Raw genomic sequence first — 13,358 nt, forward strand, 5'->3', positions numbered from 1 at the left:
TGTTCCTTTACTAAATACACTGCCCCGCACTGTGGCTCTTCATTCATCCTCTTCTGCTCCCTGGGTCTCAGCACCCGCAGGGAGTGTATGGGAGCCCCAGGGAGCATATACCGGCTCACTGAATCCTCACAGTCACCCTTTCACATATCGTCTTCTTCACTGAAAAGATGAAGAAATGGAAGAACAGAGAGGGCCCATAATTGCCCCACGTGGCACAGTTTTCAGGTGAATATCAGAATCCAGCTTTTTTGGGGGGCTAAAGTCTCATGCCTTCCAACACACTGCTGGATTCTAGAGAGCCCCCGCCTCTGACTACGGCGTAAGAATGAAGCACTGGCCAAGTGGACACACTTAGGAATCAAACCACCCAGATTTCAATCCTGAGTCCGTCCCTCATTCATGCTGCTGGACAATCATTGACAAGACACCTCGGTGCAGCACGTTCCCCACACCTCAAAAGAATGGGCGCAGACTAATGGCGTTGTTGATGTTACTGCCGTTGAAGAAGGCAATGGCCATAAAGGGCGTTGGCAGAAACTCTGCATATTTGTTGAGACGTTACCATTATTCTCTATAAAATCAAATCAAATCACGTTTGGCTAAGACACAAATGGCTAAGGAAGTGAAGGGAGTGAGTAACACTGTGTCTCCGGAGGCCCGCGCACAGGACATCTGCGAGCAGTCTGCTCATGTTTTGATCTTAGCTTTCTGGGTTCCTCCCCTTTGCTTTTAGCTTCCCTAGTCTCATTTTTCTAATACCCCCTCCTAAAATACCTATTCAAATAGGACATACCTCACCACCCACTGCTTCTCTTCTAGAAATAAAAAGTACACATCCGTAGCCAAAGGGAACAAACCCCAAGCTCTGGAATCTTGGAAGAGCCCCCATTTGCCATTATCTTCAACTGTGTTACTGGAAACCCTGAAGGACAGCTGCTTCTGGGTTATTTCAAACGTTGTCATATGAGCTCGATAGATCTTGTGTGTTTTTTTTTTATTAGCATTGGCTTCTCAAAGAGAGTTTAATAACGCACCGAAACGTACTTGGCAACAGAACTCAGCAAATATTATGTCAAGCAAAGCATTAGAACGGCGAAGTTAAAAGCAATAAAACCTAAGCTATACGCTAAACATCCAATCTGGATTTCCCCCAATCCAAGAATCTACAAACTGTCATGCCTCCTCCTCAAGCATTCTCCCACTTCTAGCACCTTCTCTCTGAGTCAGTGTGTCGGGGCGACACGGGGTCTCTGGGTCAACCACGTTTACCTCTTTGTTAAGAGCTTCCAGACTAAGTGTTATTATCTTCACATCCAGGTTCACTGATGCCAGGCAGAAGCCCGATTTTCCTTCTACCAAAGGCAGCTGGCCAACAGCAGATGTACAGTGTGGAGAGAGGCTGAGTGAGGGCGATACATTTCCAACGGCATGTCCGATGGCTTACTAAGTCCTCAGCTGGTAGCAGCTTCGCACAGGCTAGCCCTCATTATAGCTACCTCCTTCAGCTCTGCAAGCCAGAACAAGAAGAAGGGGGACTTCTTTTGGCCTGAGGATTCCGGGCTGACTTCACCCTTGAATCACAACAGGTGGTCATGAGCAACATCTCATGTTTAGGAGACATTATTGACCCAGCATCACCTTCTCTGTGAGATGCCATCCCTCCAGCCCCTGCAAGAATCTACCAGTGGCCCTATTTCAAACACAGAGAAACTAAGGCACAGCACATGGAAGGAATTTCCCCTAAAGATGGAAGGTAGATGCAAGATCAAATCAAGGGGACAGAGCAAATCTCAAGGAGGTAAATAAATGTAGGGTAAATCTCTAGGGAATATTTTTTTTCTGACAGAGTCACAGATGAATGGAACAGGACCATGGATGAAGCTGAAGTGGGCCTCATGAGGACCACGTGACTTCCATTCTGCTATATATAGAGCACTCAGAATTTCCCCTTTTCAATTCCTCGTGAAACTTGTGCCAGTGGGAAAACAGTCGAAAGAAGAGCAGATGACTGTAATTTTCTAAGTACTCCCTATTAGCAGGGCATTATACTAAGTATTTTATATAGACTATCTAACACCTGCAATAAACCTATATTAAAGACACTATTATCCGCCCTGGCCGGTTTGGCTCAGCGGTTAGAGCATCGGCCTGCGGTCCGGAGAGACCCGGGTTCGGTTCCCGCTAAGGGCACGTACCTCGGTTGCAGTTTGTCCCCGGCCCTGGTTGGTCGTGCGGGTGGCAGCCACTCGATGTGTCCCTTTCACATCGATGTTTCTCTCTCTCTCTCTCTTCCTCTCTCTCCCTCCCACTCTATCTGTGCAAAAAATGGAAGAAAAAAATGTCCTCGGGTGAGGATAAATAAGACACTATTATCCTCAGTCTACAGGGTGGAAGGTGATAAAGCCACAATAAAGAGATCCAGCAACTTGCTCAAGAAAACCAGCCATAAATGATGGAGCCAGGATTCAAACCCTGGCCCATAATTTAAAATATAATACTCTACACCCCATGTATATACATATTCATGCATGCACACATAAATATATACATATCCCCATCTACTCTTTTATTCTTTTATGTACATGTGTATTTGAGCTTGAACACATCCATACCAAAACATCTGTATAGAAGGTGAATTCTATAAATATGGTAAGTGAGGGCTGAATCTTCGCTGAGAATCTCAGGGCTTACTTACTCAAGTCTATTGAGGCAGAATAAACCTTGAAAGAAACAGCCGGTTGTATTCCTCACTCTGCCACTGTAGTCATTCAGTCTGAAACAAGTCTGGGCAGAGGAAGGAGGCAAGCAAAGTGAGGGCCAAGGAGAAGTCGTGTTGCATGACAACGAGAACAATATTTAACAAATGCAGGAATAAAGTAGTCCCCAGAAACAACAAGCAAGGGGTTGATGAACAGCTCAAACTCGCATGCTGTCTCCATGGGATACAGCCCCAACGTAAACAACCCAGACCACTGCCAAGTGGTGCAAATCAAGGTCATGGTGACTGGCTATACCAGAACTGGCAAGATGAGAGTTAACACAAGGGACTGGAGACAGGCATGTGTGTGTGTGTGTGTGTGTTGGGGGTGGAGAGGGTAGTTGGTAATGAAGTGTACCTTGAGCTCAGTGTCCCCAGGGATTAGAAGAATGCTCAAATTGTCTCCTTTGTTTTAAAGAGGAGAGAGTGTGGCTGTCACCAAAGATACAATCTAGTCAGGAAGTCAGGTCAGTTCTTCTTTTTTTTACCCTGACCCGAGGATATTTTTCTATTTATCTTTCAGGTAGAGAAGGAAAGAGAGAGAAAAGGACATGAGAGGGACACATGGACGGGTGCCTCCCCCACCACCCCAACCAGGGCAGGGCACAAACTGCAACCGAGGTACATGCCCTTGACCAGAATCGAACCCACAACTCTTTGGACCCCGGGCCAATGCTCTAACCGCTGAGCCAAATTGGCCAGGGCTCAAGTCAGTTCTTATCACTCCCATAACGTCCAATGATCCCAGACCACCCACATTACTTTACGCAACTTGATACAAGAAATGAGTTTCCTTGGTGAGCCCTGCAGGTCAATGCTGGCGAGGCCTTTCCCACAGAAACGTGGAGGGGATCATCTTCATGGCTCTTTCCAAATCTCAACAAGGATTCAATGGCAAGGACCCCAGACTTCTGGCCCAGCCCTCAGCAGAGGTCTGAATTTTTCAGATTTCAGATTCTCTCCTTACTCTGTCCTCTGTAACAGCAAGATATTCTTCAATGTTTTGTCCATTACAGGCAAGAGACCAGAGTTTTCCAAACGATACTCCACAGAGCACTAATTCCAGTGGGTGGCATTAGGCAGCAATTTCAACATTTTTCATCTCCTGGCACACATAAACTAATTAGTAAAATTCCACGGCACACCAAAAAATATATTACTTTTTTTGGATGATCTGACAAAAAAAAAATAGGTATAATTTTGATTCCTTCAAACCAGATGGCTATTGTTGTGTTGGCAGTTGTCATTTTTTAATTTGACAATCTGGAGCAGTGGTTCTCAACCTGTAGGTCACGACCCCTTTGGGGGTCAAACGATCCTTCCACAGGAGTCGCCTAAGACCATCAGAAAACACATATTTCCAACGGTCTTAGGAACTGAGACACCGCTCCTCTGTCCGTCTCCAGGCGGGTCCGCCCACATGCAGATACACCCACATGCAGACACGCCCACATGCAGACACGCCCACACAAAACATGAGGAACTGTATAAAAGGGTGACGGCATTAGGAAGGGTGAGAACCACTGGTCTAGGGAAAAGAGGTCAGTGCCCCTGACCAAACGGTCAGGTGTTGTATGTTTTAAAAATTCTATCAGCACACCAGCTGAACATCACTGGTATAAGGTATTATGTGAAAAAAAAGTTCTGTGGCCAAAACTTTGTAAAATGCTAAGAACAGCTTTCTTTATTACAGGGCTTTGCGGAGTCTGTAATACACTTTGTACACAATCCCCAGTCTCACTAGGTGTGTTTGCTTATCTTTGCTGAACATCTCTGGAGATTGTATTCTATGAAACCCGCTTTAAGAAATGCCAGGCTTTCTCAACAGATTGCAAGTGCCTTAAGGAAGAGACTCGGTCTTACCCACCATGGCATCTCCAGCACCGAGGGTCACGACGCCTGGTACCTGCAGGAGCCTGATAACGTTTGCCGAATAAATATACGAATGTGGATGCAAAGACTGATGTTAGAAATGTCTCTTGCTGTGACCTTTCGGAGTCTATTTTGTAGTGTAGGGAATCTGTTGGGTTTCTTACTGCTGAATCTCTTCATTTATTGCTGTTTGTATCTTATTGCCATAAAGGATTGGGATGCTCACTTGTTCTGCGCAACCAGTGAGTTGGCCGGAGGGGCCAGGCTTGCAGAGAAGGGAGGACGAACACCATTTAGAAGCAGGCTGTCACCCACCCACTGGGAGGCAGAAGCCAGACCGAGAAGCCCTGCAACAAAGATTCTTTACACCAGCCAAGCCCTTCCTTCTGTTTCCATCCAGGTGAGCCAAGGGTGTGTTGGAAAACATGGGAGTAGATGTTACCAGCTGGAAGCTAAGCCCAGGCAGCTTGGCCTAGGACATCTCAGGTTTTCTCCACCATCACTGTTGACCCTTGAGGAGGGATCTTGTGATACGGGGCACTAACTGGTCATCTTCAAAGGAATCCTATGAAGCGAATGGACATGGAACTGGTTTTGAAAAACACTGATATTTTGGTTCCTCAGGGTCCTCAAACAATTCACTTGATTTTATGTGAACCAGGCACACATCTGCCCTCCATCCAGTGGTTTTCCATTAAACTGGCTGGAAATCTTTTAACCAGTCGTGAATTCCGTTTATGAGGACACATGCTGCGACTCCCCATAAACTCAGTTGACTGAATATGTCCTCACTCTGTTGTGGCAGCCGCAGCCCTGGTTTTCCAATCACCACACCAACTGACCAGACTTGTACTTGCACAGATACTTGATGCCAAACCACTAACTCACCCCTCTGAGACAGCCAGGAATAAAGGCATTTCTCCAACTCCAGAGGCAGAAGGGTGACAGAAACTGGTGCCTTCATTTGCTGGTTAAAACCCATCTTAGTATTAATGGAAAGGGATCACATCTCTATCCCCTGCAATATCCATCAACTGTGTTATGCAAGAAAAGAAGAAAAAAATGCTTCCCCTTCCTGATTCCAAGCCTGCTCCTCCCATGGCATAGCCCAGCAGTCTGCACACTGACGATCTTGACAGAATAAACCCATAAAGGAGCAGGGCTGCGGAGTGTCAAGGCCAGACTTGAAACATGTCTCACCCTTAATTCTGACCCTCAGCAAATAGACACAATTTTGACTTTAAAAGTTGACCATGGGATGAAGAAATTCTCACCTCCCACGTCTAATGAGAGTGAGATGCATGATCCTGTGGACAGCTATCCCAGAAACTGGTTGGATTTTTGGTCTGCTGACTACCCATTTCCTTTCATGAATGGCTCCCCTTGGAACATGAGTGGAGACCTCTCTCTCTGTCACGCTGGGCCGCTGATGTCTCTCTCCTTTCTCCCACATCCACTTTGCCTCCAGTGAGCACGTGACCTGACTTGGGCCATTTTGAGCACTTGGAATGCCCAAGGGATAATTGGATTTATTTATTAACACCATGGCAACACCACTTAGGATTTGGGCAAAATACAGCCAGTAGGTCTCCTCCAGTCGGACCCACTGCTTACTGCGGCAGTGTTGTGTAGTCCCGTAGACTCTGTTTCAGGGCACAGACTAGAGTCAGACTGTCTGGGTTCCATACATGCTGTTTGGCTATGTGACCTGGGCAAGTACTGAACCTCAACCTGACTAAGTTCTTCATGTGTGACCTGGGGATCCGAACACTGCTACTTACCTCCTAGGTTTGTTGTAAGTATTAAATAAATACACATAAAGCATAGAGAAGAAGGCCTGGTGTTTACCACAAACTCAATAAATTCATTCAGATCAGATCCTTTAAGCATGTTAGGATGGGACTGCTCTCCAAAGAGGATTCAGTCATTTATGTTTCCATCATCAAGGGTAAAGAATTTGATTAGCAACTGCTACCTACTCCACTCTTAACCTACTACTGACCCCTTCCTACTCCACTCATAACCTACTACATACCCTTCCCTACTCCACTCACAGCCTATTACCTATCCTTTCCTACTCCACTCCCAACTTACTACCTATCTTCCCTACTCCATTCCCAACCTACTACCTTTCCTTCCCTACTCCACTCTCATCCTACTACCTACCCTTCCCTACTCTACTCCCAACCTACTACCTTTCCTTCCCTACTCTACTCCCAACCTACTACCTTTCCTTCCCTACTCCACTCTCATCCTACTACCTACCCTTCTCTACTCCACTCCCAACCTACTACCTTTCCTTCCCTACTCCACTCTCATCCTACTACCTACCCTTCCCTACTCCACTCCCAACCTACTACCTACCCTTCCCTACTCCACTCTCATCCTACTACCTACCCTTCCCTACTCCACTCTCCACCTACATGGGTTCTGCACCTGCCTTACTGATAACCACAACCAGGAAAAGTGAAAGGAGTATAGTTGAGTGGGGAGTAGTAGTAAGTCCCATAGATTCAGGGAGTGGAATATCTCCAGCCAACCCTCTGCCTTCCTTGAGTGGTTTGGTTTATAGGTATGAGGTTTGGTTGTTTTCCTCCATTTTTACTTCTTTCTCTCCATTATAAACCCAATGCTTTGGCCTAGAATGTGTGATGACTGACAGGCAGAATTCCTTAGACATAAACCAGGCTTGGAATCTGATAGACTTTCTGCCACTGCTCTGGTAGCTTTCAAAGCTCCGGCTGGCCTCTGGGTCCTCTGCCCTGGAATTCAGGAACTAGAAACTGTAAACACTGCATTTCCCTCCCCTTTAAAATAAAATAAGAGAAGAGGGGTCTGGGCTTTTGGGACTTTAAAAAATCCACAGAATGAGGGTGACAGGTCCTCCCACATGTGGGGAGAACGGGCATAACCTTCCCTCATTTATCACTGAGATGGAACTTTCCCCAATTTGCACACACCCCAAATCAAATGCAGCTTCAACAGCTGGTCTCAGGGGGGCCAGGTAGACAAGTTTTCTCTTGCATCAGGATTGGCCGCTCCCAGTGGGGCAGATGGAAATAATTTTCTGACTTAAAGCCAGTCACTAGGTCCCCCAGCCATCATTGTCTTGGCCACTTCTGTCTAGCCAGATGTAAATAAGTTTAAGTCAAATCTGCCAGTGGCATTCCAAAGACTTCTGGATAGTTCCAAGGGCTCAAATGCTCTAGGTCACCTCTGCTTCTAGGCAACCATGTCCAAGGATGCTTTGTCTGTAGCTCAGAGACCCAGACATAGCCCCCAGCCCTCCTCTCGGTTTCTACCAAATGCTCACTCCCAAGGGCGTTCGTGAGAGTAAGACAGTTTACCAAAGAGCTGGAGGTCACAGAGAGAGGTGGGATCATGTTCCATAACACATACATGTAAAATAGGTTCGTGTTCCTACTTTCAAAAGTCCCGTCAGCTACTCAATCCTTAAGAGCTTTGCTCACTGGCGTTTCTCCTCATTCAGCACCTAGCTTTCCACCTTCCCTCTTTCGCTCTTCCTTTCTGCCCCATCCTGCTCAGGAATGGAGGTCGACTTCAAATGTCAGTAGGGACTAGAAGGTAACATATGGGTGGGTTGAGAAGCTGGGGTGTCAAGTCACAGAGAGGACCCCGCTGCCTCAAAACACTCAGGTTCAAGACATTTGTAAGCACTGTGTCTTACACAATATTTCTGTAGGTTGTTTGACACAAAGGCTGCCAATTAGCAGACCTTCAGCTCTACGGTGTCTCTCTGCCACACAGCCAACCAAGACAGAGCAACAGTGCCACCAAAACCAGAGCGACCAAGGACTCTCCCCTCCCACCCCCATGTGTGTCCTGAACCTGGCTAAGATCAGAGGGGTGTCAGCATTATTAACTGATCCTTTAGATGAGCTAGCTAAAGTCAGCCAGGTACCAGGTGAGCAGGAGCTCAGGACAGTCTGGGCTCACCCCAGACGCCACTAATCTGCTATGCATTCTTTAACATTATTATTGTGGGAAGATATAAATAACATAAAATTTGCCAGTTTGGTCCCTTTTAAGTGTGCAGTTCAGTGGCGTGTACAACCATCACCATCATTCAACTCCAGGACTTATACGTGATCCCGTATTGAAACCCCACACCCATTTAACAACAACTCCTCACTCCCTCCTCCCCCACCCCTGGCAACCACTGTTCTACTTACTCTCAATGGACTTGAGTACTATAGGTTCCTCATATAAATAGAATATACAGTAATTGTCTTCCCATGTCTGGCTTGTTTCACTTAGCATAATGTCTTCAAGGCTCATTCATGTCATAGTACGTGTCAGAATGCCATTCATTTTTAGGGCTGCATAGTATTCCTTGCATGTATATACCATGTTTTGTCTATCTGTGGATGGACATTTTGGGCTGTGACCTTTTGGCTATTGGGAATAATGCTGCTACAGACATTGCTGTACAAACATCTGTTCCAATCCCTGCTTTCGCTTCTCTTGTGTATATACCCAGAAGTGAAGTTGCTGGGTCAAACATCTTGCGGAACTGTGCCTGTGTATCCTTGAGCAGGTCACAGGATCCCTCTAAACCTCATCTGTAAAACAGGGAGAATAACAGCACTACCTTATTGAGAGGGACTGAGAATTACCGGGTGTAAAGCATTTGACTCAAAGACAGGGCACATCATCAATCCTTACAGGTGCTTAATCTCATGCCTCTGAATTGGGAAATAAACTCATAAAAATTCTCTCAGAAAAAAACAAAGTACTTAAACTCAATGATCTCTAAAGCCACTCCCAGCTCCCAAACTCCATGATCCCACCATTAAATTATTTGCCTGTTGGAGAAGCCAGGAGTTTTCAGAGTATATATCAGGGAAACACCCTCTCCATGGTCCCCACAAAAATCCACCCCTGCCAAAAAGGCCCAATTTTCATAGCTCTCTCCGTGGAATTTGCTAACACATCCCAACAGAAACCAACATCTAATTTTTCTTGCCACTCCTTCCCCGCTACTTTCTTTCCGTATCCCCTTTTTCAGATCCTTCTCCTGCCCACTGAAGAGCTGTGCTTCAAATTATCTTTATATTCACCCCTCCTCCCCAGCTAATGTCTCTTGGAAGCAACACTTGTGGAATTATCCATATTAAGGTTTCATTCCCAAGAGTCACATATTTTAAATGAGTTTTTCCTCTTGGGCAGAATCCTGCTGGCGGAGCTGCTGCTATTTGGTGAAGTCAGTGGAGTTGGGTTTCTCCCTCACATGCTGTTTATATTGGGTTATCGCTTGGCCGCATGTTTGGCTTCTCGTCCTCCAACATGTGTCCCATGCCGATGAGCAACAATCTCCGGTGCCATCCCAGGGATGTTTCCGGTGCATCAAGCACTCATTTTAGAAAAGCAATTAGAGAAGATACGCTTCCAGGCTCCTCCTGACGGGGCCAGATTTAGATTCCAGCAGGGAGTAGACTCATTCACTACTTAAAGAAGTATTTTCCTTCTCCGTGCCATCCCACCATCTCTCCGTCTTCCCCCTAATGTGAACTCTCAGCAGCTGAGTGGTCCTTGCTAGACACATGCAGTGGCCTGCGGTTTGGTGCGCAGCCCCGCTGCCAAGACTCCACGCACCCTCCCTGATGCTTTTCCATAACAGAAGGTAAAAGCAATTCTCAGGTCAGGAACAAATGGGTTTTTCAGATCCTGGGCAAGGAAAAAGGGGCAGCTGAGCTTTGTTTTTTTAAGTTTTATGGGTTTGAGACACCTCACCTGCCACATTATAAAAAAAGAAGCACGGAAGTGTGGACGTAGCCAGGAGGAAACTGGTCCTCGGAGCCCTGGTGCTCGAGAAGGAACCGGGCCCTCTGGGGTTGGCCTGGGGCCACCACACCTGGACGTTCAGCTCCAAAAGGCAGAGACGAGCAGGGTGCAGCCTTCATGCAAAGTTGTCTGGGCGAGTGTCTGGGTTTATGGGTCATCGGGCCCCTTCTTTCTTCATTATGGTCTTTGGGCAGTTCCAGACCAGACAAAATTCAAATGAAACCCTCTCTACAGCTTGAGAGTAAATCCAGAAACATTTCACCTGTGCCTAGCAGGTTATAGGTAGGTGGAAAGTATTGACAAATTGGGGGTTTTGTCGCAAACTGACTTTTCACTCTCGGGAAACTCGCCAGCTAATTGCAGCAAGGGAGCACCCACCTCTCAGGTACAGCCCAGGTGACAGGTAAGTCGCACAGGTGGCGGAACCAGCACAGAAAGGAAGCGGCGAAAGCTCACACACTCCCTGCTTCTATGCGGAGCTGCCCTGTTCTGTCACATCTGCACGTTTTCACCTGCCTCACCCCGTGCGGTCTCACCTGACCCCCTGACACCGCCCCCCTAGAGCCATGATAAGGACGGATGCTCCCGGAGCCTCCCTCTCCCTGCCTGCCAGCGAGCGGTTACGAAACAATCCTGCCCATCCCTGGCTTCTGCCTTCAGCTTCTGAGGCTCCCAGAAGCTCCGCGTCGGCTCTGAGCCCCACTTGACCCGGGAGCCCCGTTGACTTGGTTTGTGGCTCAGAAAAGACATGTGAAAAACAGAGAAGCCAGCGCTCCTTCTAAACAAACACTGTGCATCCCCAGAAACAACTTGCACTTTTAACCTCGGCTTTTTCTTCTTCTTTCTCACTCTTATCAGGAAGGAAGTGTGCGTGCTGAGTGAGGAAGTCGCCCAGGCTGGGATCTGTTCGGGAGGGATGTGACAGTAACATCTCACCAAGCGAGACACCAGCAGGAGCACCCTCTGCGCGCCCTGCTCGCGATTCATTTCTCTCCTCACTCACCTCCGAGGGGGCTCTTTCTGGGGGAAACAGCTCTTGCAAGTCCGAGTGGGTAACTCAGACTGATAGATTCCTGGAGGTAATTTTATGCCTTAACAAGCCAAAGCAAAATAAAATAAATAAATAAAACGAGCTGGTACCCCTTCCTGAGGCAGCGGCAGCCCGACAAGTGGGGGTGACAAAACCAAGTCACATTCTCAGAGAGGGAGGCAGGCGCTCCAGAACCACCGGCCAAGCCCTCAAGAGTTATGACAAGAAGAAGCCCCCCCAGCACCAACTCTTGGGGCTCCCTGGTCCCACTCCCCACCAGACCCCAGAAGGGAGATGCCCCCCTCCTACTGGGGAGCCCTGAAGGCTACTCACAGTACCTCTTGGCAAGGATGAGATGAGTAGAATCTGCAGGAAAGTGAGCCCCAACTGCGTGCACCAGCCCAGCTCCATCGTTCCTGTGGCCAGTACCCCAGTGACTGCTGGGGAGGGACCGAGGGAGGCCGGTGGGCAGGCGGCTCTTACAGGGACCTCCCCAAGCCCCAGCTGAGCGGGAGCTCCGGTTTCAGCTCCCAGGCTCTCCCATCCTCATCTGAGGGAACCACCTTCAGCGAGAGCGACGTCAGCCCAAACCTCTCCTCTCTGCTGGCTTAACCCTTCGGGCTCTGAGGAGGTGTGGCCACGCTGTGGGGACGCTGGGCTGTGGCTGGATGTGGCTGCAGCAAGCACCGAGGCCAGCACAGGTCAGGCTGCGCTCCCGGCCAGTTTGGGGGAGAGGGGTAGCTGGCAGGTCCCAGGTTGGCTGGATGGAGCAGAGGTAGACGGGGTGGTGAGGTGGCTCAGGTGAGACCTGAAGCCTCACAAACATTTACCCCCCTACTCTGTACCCCCCACCCCCGCAGCAGCCTGGGATAGGAGCTTCCCCGTCTGCCCAGAGCGGCTTTGGGGGAGGAGGCACTAGTGGTGGGAGGAGAAAGGGAGTCAACCTCCCCCTTCCACCTCGTCCCCAAGCTCTCCTTCCCCTTAAGCTCTCCTTGCCCAGGTGCATTTGCACCAGGTGATCACAGTTTGGAAACTTTGTCCTTTGCATCATCTCATGATGCCCATCTTGGCAGCACCCATAGGTCCTGTACACATGCCAGGCAGTGACTGGGCTCAGGGATCAAAGAACACACAGGACCCTGCCTTGGTTGTGAGGGCATTAGTCTAGGCACAGAGACAGCAAGCGACATTGGAAGTGAGGAGGAAGGATACTTTACAAGACAGCTGCTGACATTGTTTATCCATTCCGCTGTCCCAGGCACGTAGTTACCTTCCTAGAGGAAAAAGTGGTCACATACTAAACCCGATGAGCTCAGGGGAGGGTTGCATGGCAGCCTTACAAACTCAGAGACCTCGTGTAACCACATGGGATAGTCTGGACATAAAAACTCTGAACTAAAAGTGGGTCATGTTGGGCAGGCACATCCCACGCCTGTAGCTTCCTTGACAAAGTTCAGTCTTGACCTTCAGTGAGCCTGTCTGTTGTCCTTTTGCATCTAAGACAGCATCACTTTGAAATGTCAGAGTAGTCTCCTTTTCCAGATCCTCAGGGCACAACCACTGCACCAGAACACAGATCACAGAACCCCTCATTGTTACCTTGTTCCCCCGAACACCATCTGTATGTGCTGTAAATGCTCATTATTAACTATCCTGTACCCACCAATGAAAAAGAAGTGCGTCTCTCTATTTTACTTTCTATCTAAGCCCAGAGATTTCCCCTTTGCTTTCTCCTGTCTCCCTACTCTACCACCAGTGATTCTCAGGTAATCCCCTTACACCTTTTCCTTTGATTCTAATGGATAAAATAAGCTGCAAACTGTTATTTTCTGGACCGTTTTCTCAATCTGTTGAGATTTTTTGCTTCCCAGCAACTGTCATCGGTTTGGCTCA

At 48.1% G+C, this 13,358-nt stretch overlaps 1 protein-coding gene across 1 annotated transcript in view; it reads right to left on the minus strand.

The window, feature by feature from the left end:
• The window catches only part of PAMR1 (peptidase domain containing associated with muscle regeneration 1), a 69,478-nt gene extending 57,538 nt beyond the window's left edge, over positions 1-11,940 (minus strand). The window contains exon 1 of the mRNA XM_036258846.1: positions 11,804-11,940. Coding sequence (XP_036114739.1) covers positions 11,804-11,876 — 73 coding nt within the window. The 5' untranslated portion in view covers positions 11,877-11,940. The remainder of the gene's footprint in view (positions 1-11,803) is intronic.
• Positions 11,941-13,358: the final 1,418 nt, after the last annotated feature.

This window comes from Molossus molossus, unplaced genomic scaffold (genome assembly GCF_014108415.1).
Source record: "Molossus molossus isolate mMolMol1 unplaced genomic scaffold, mMolMol1.p scaffold_m16_p_13, whole genome shotgun sequence".
Taxonomy (NCBI): domain Eukaryota; kingdom Metazoa; phylum Chordata; class Mammalia; order Chiroptera; family Molossidae; genus Molossus; species Molossus molossus.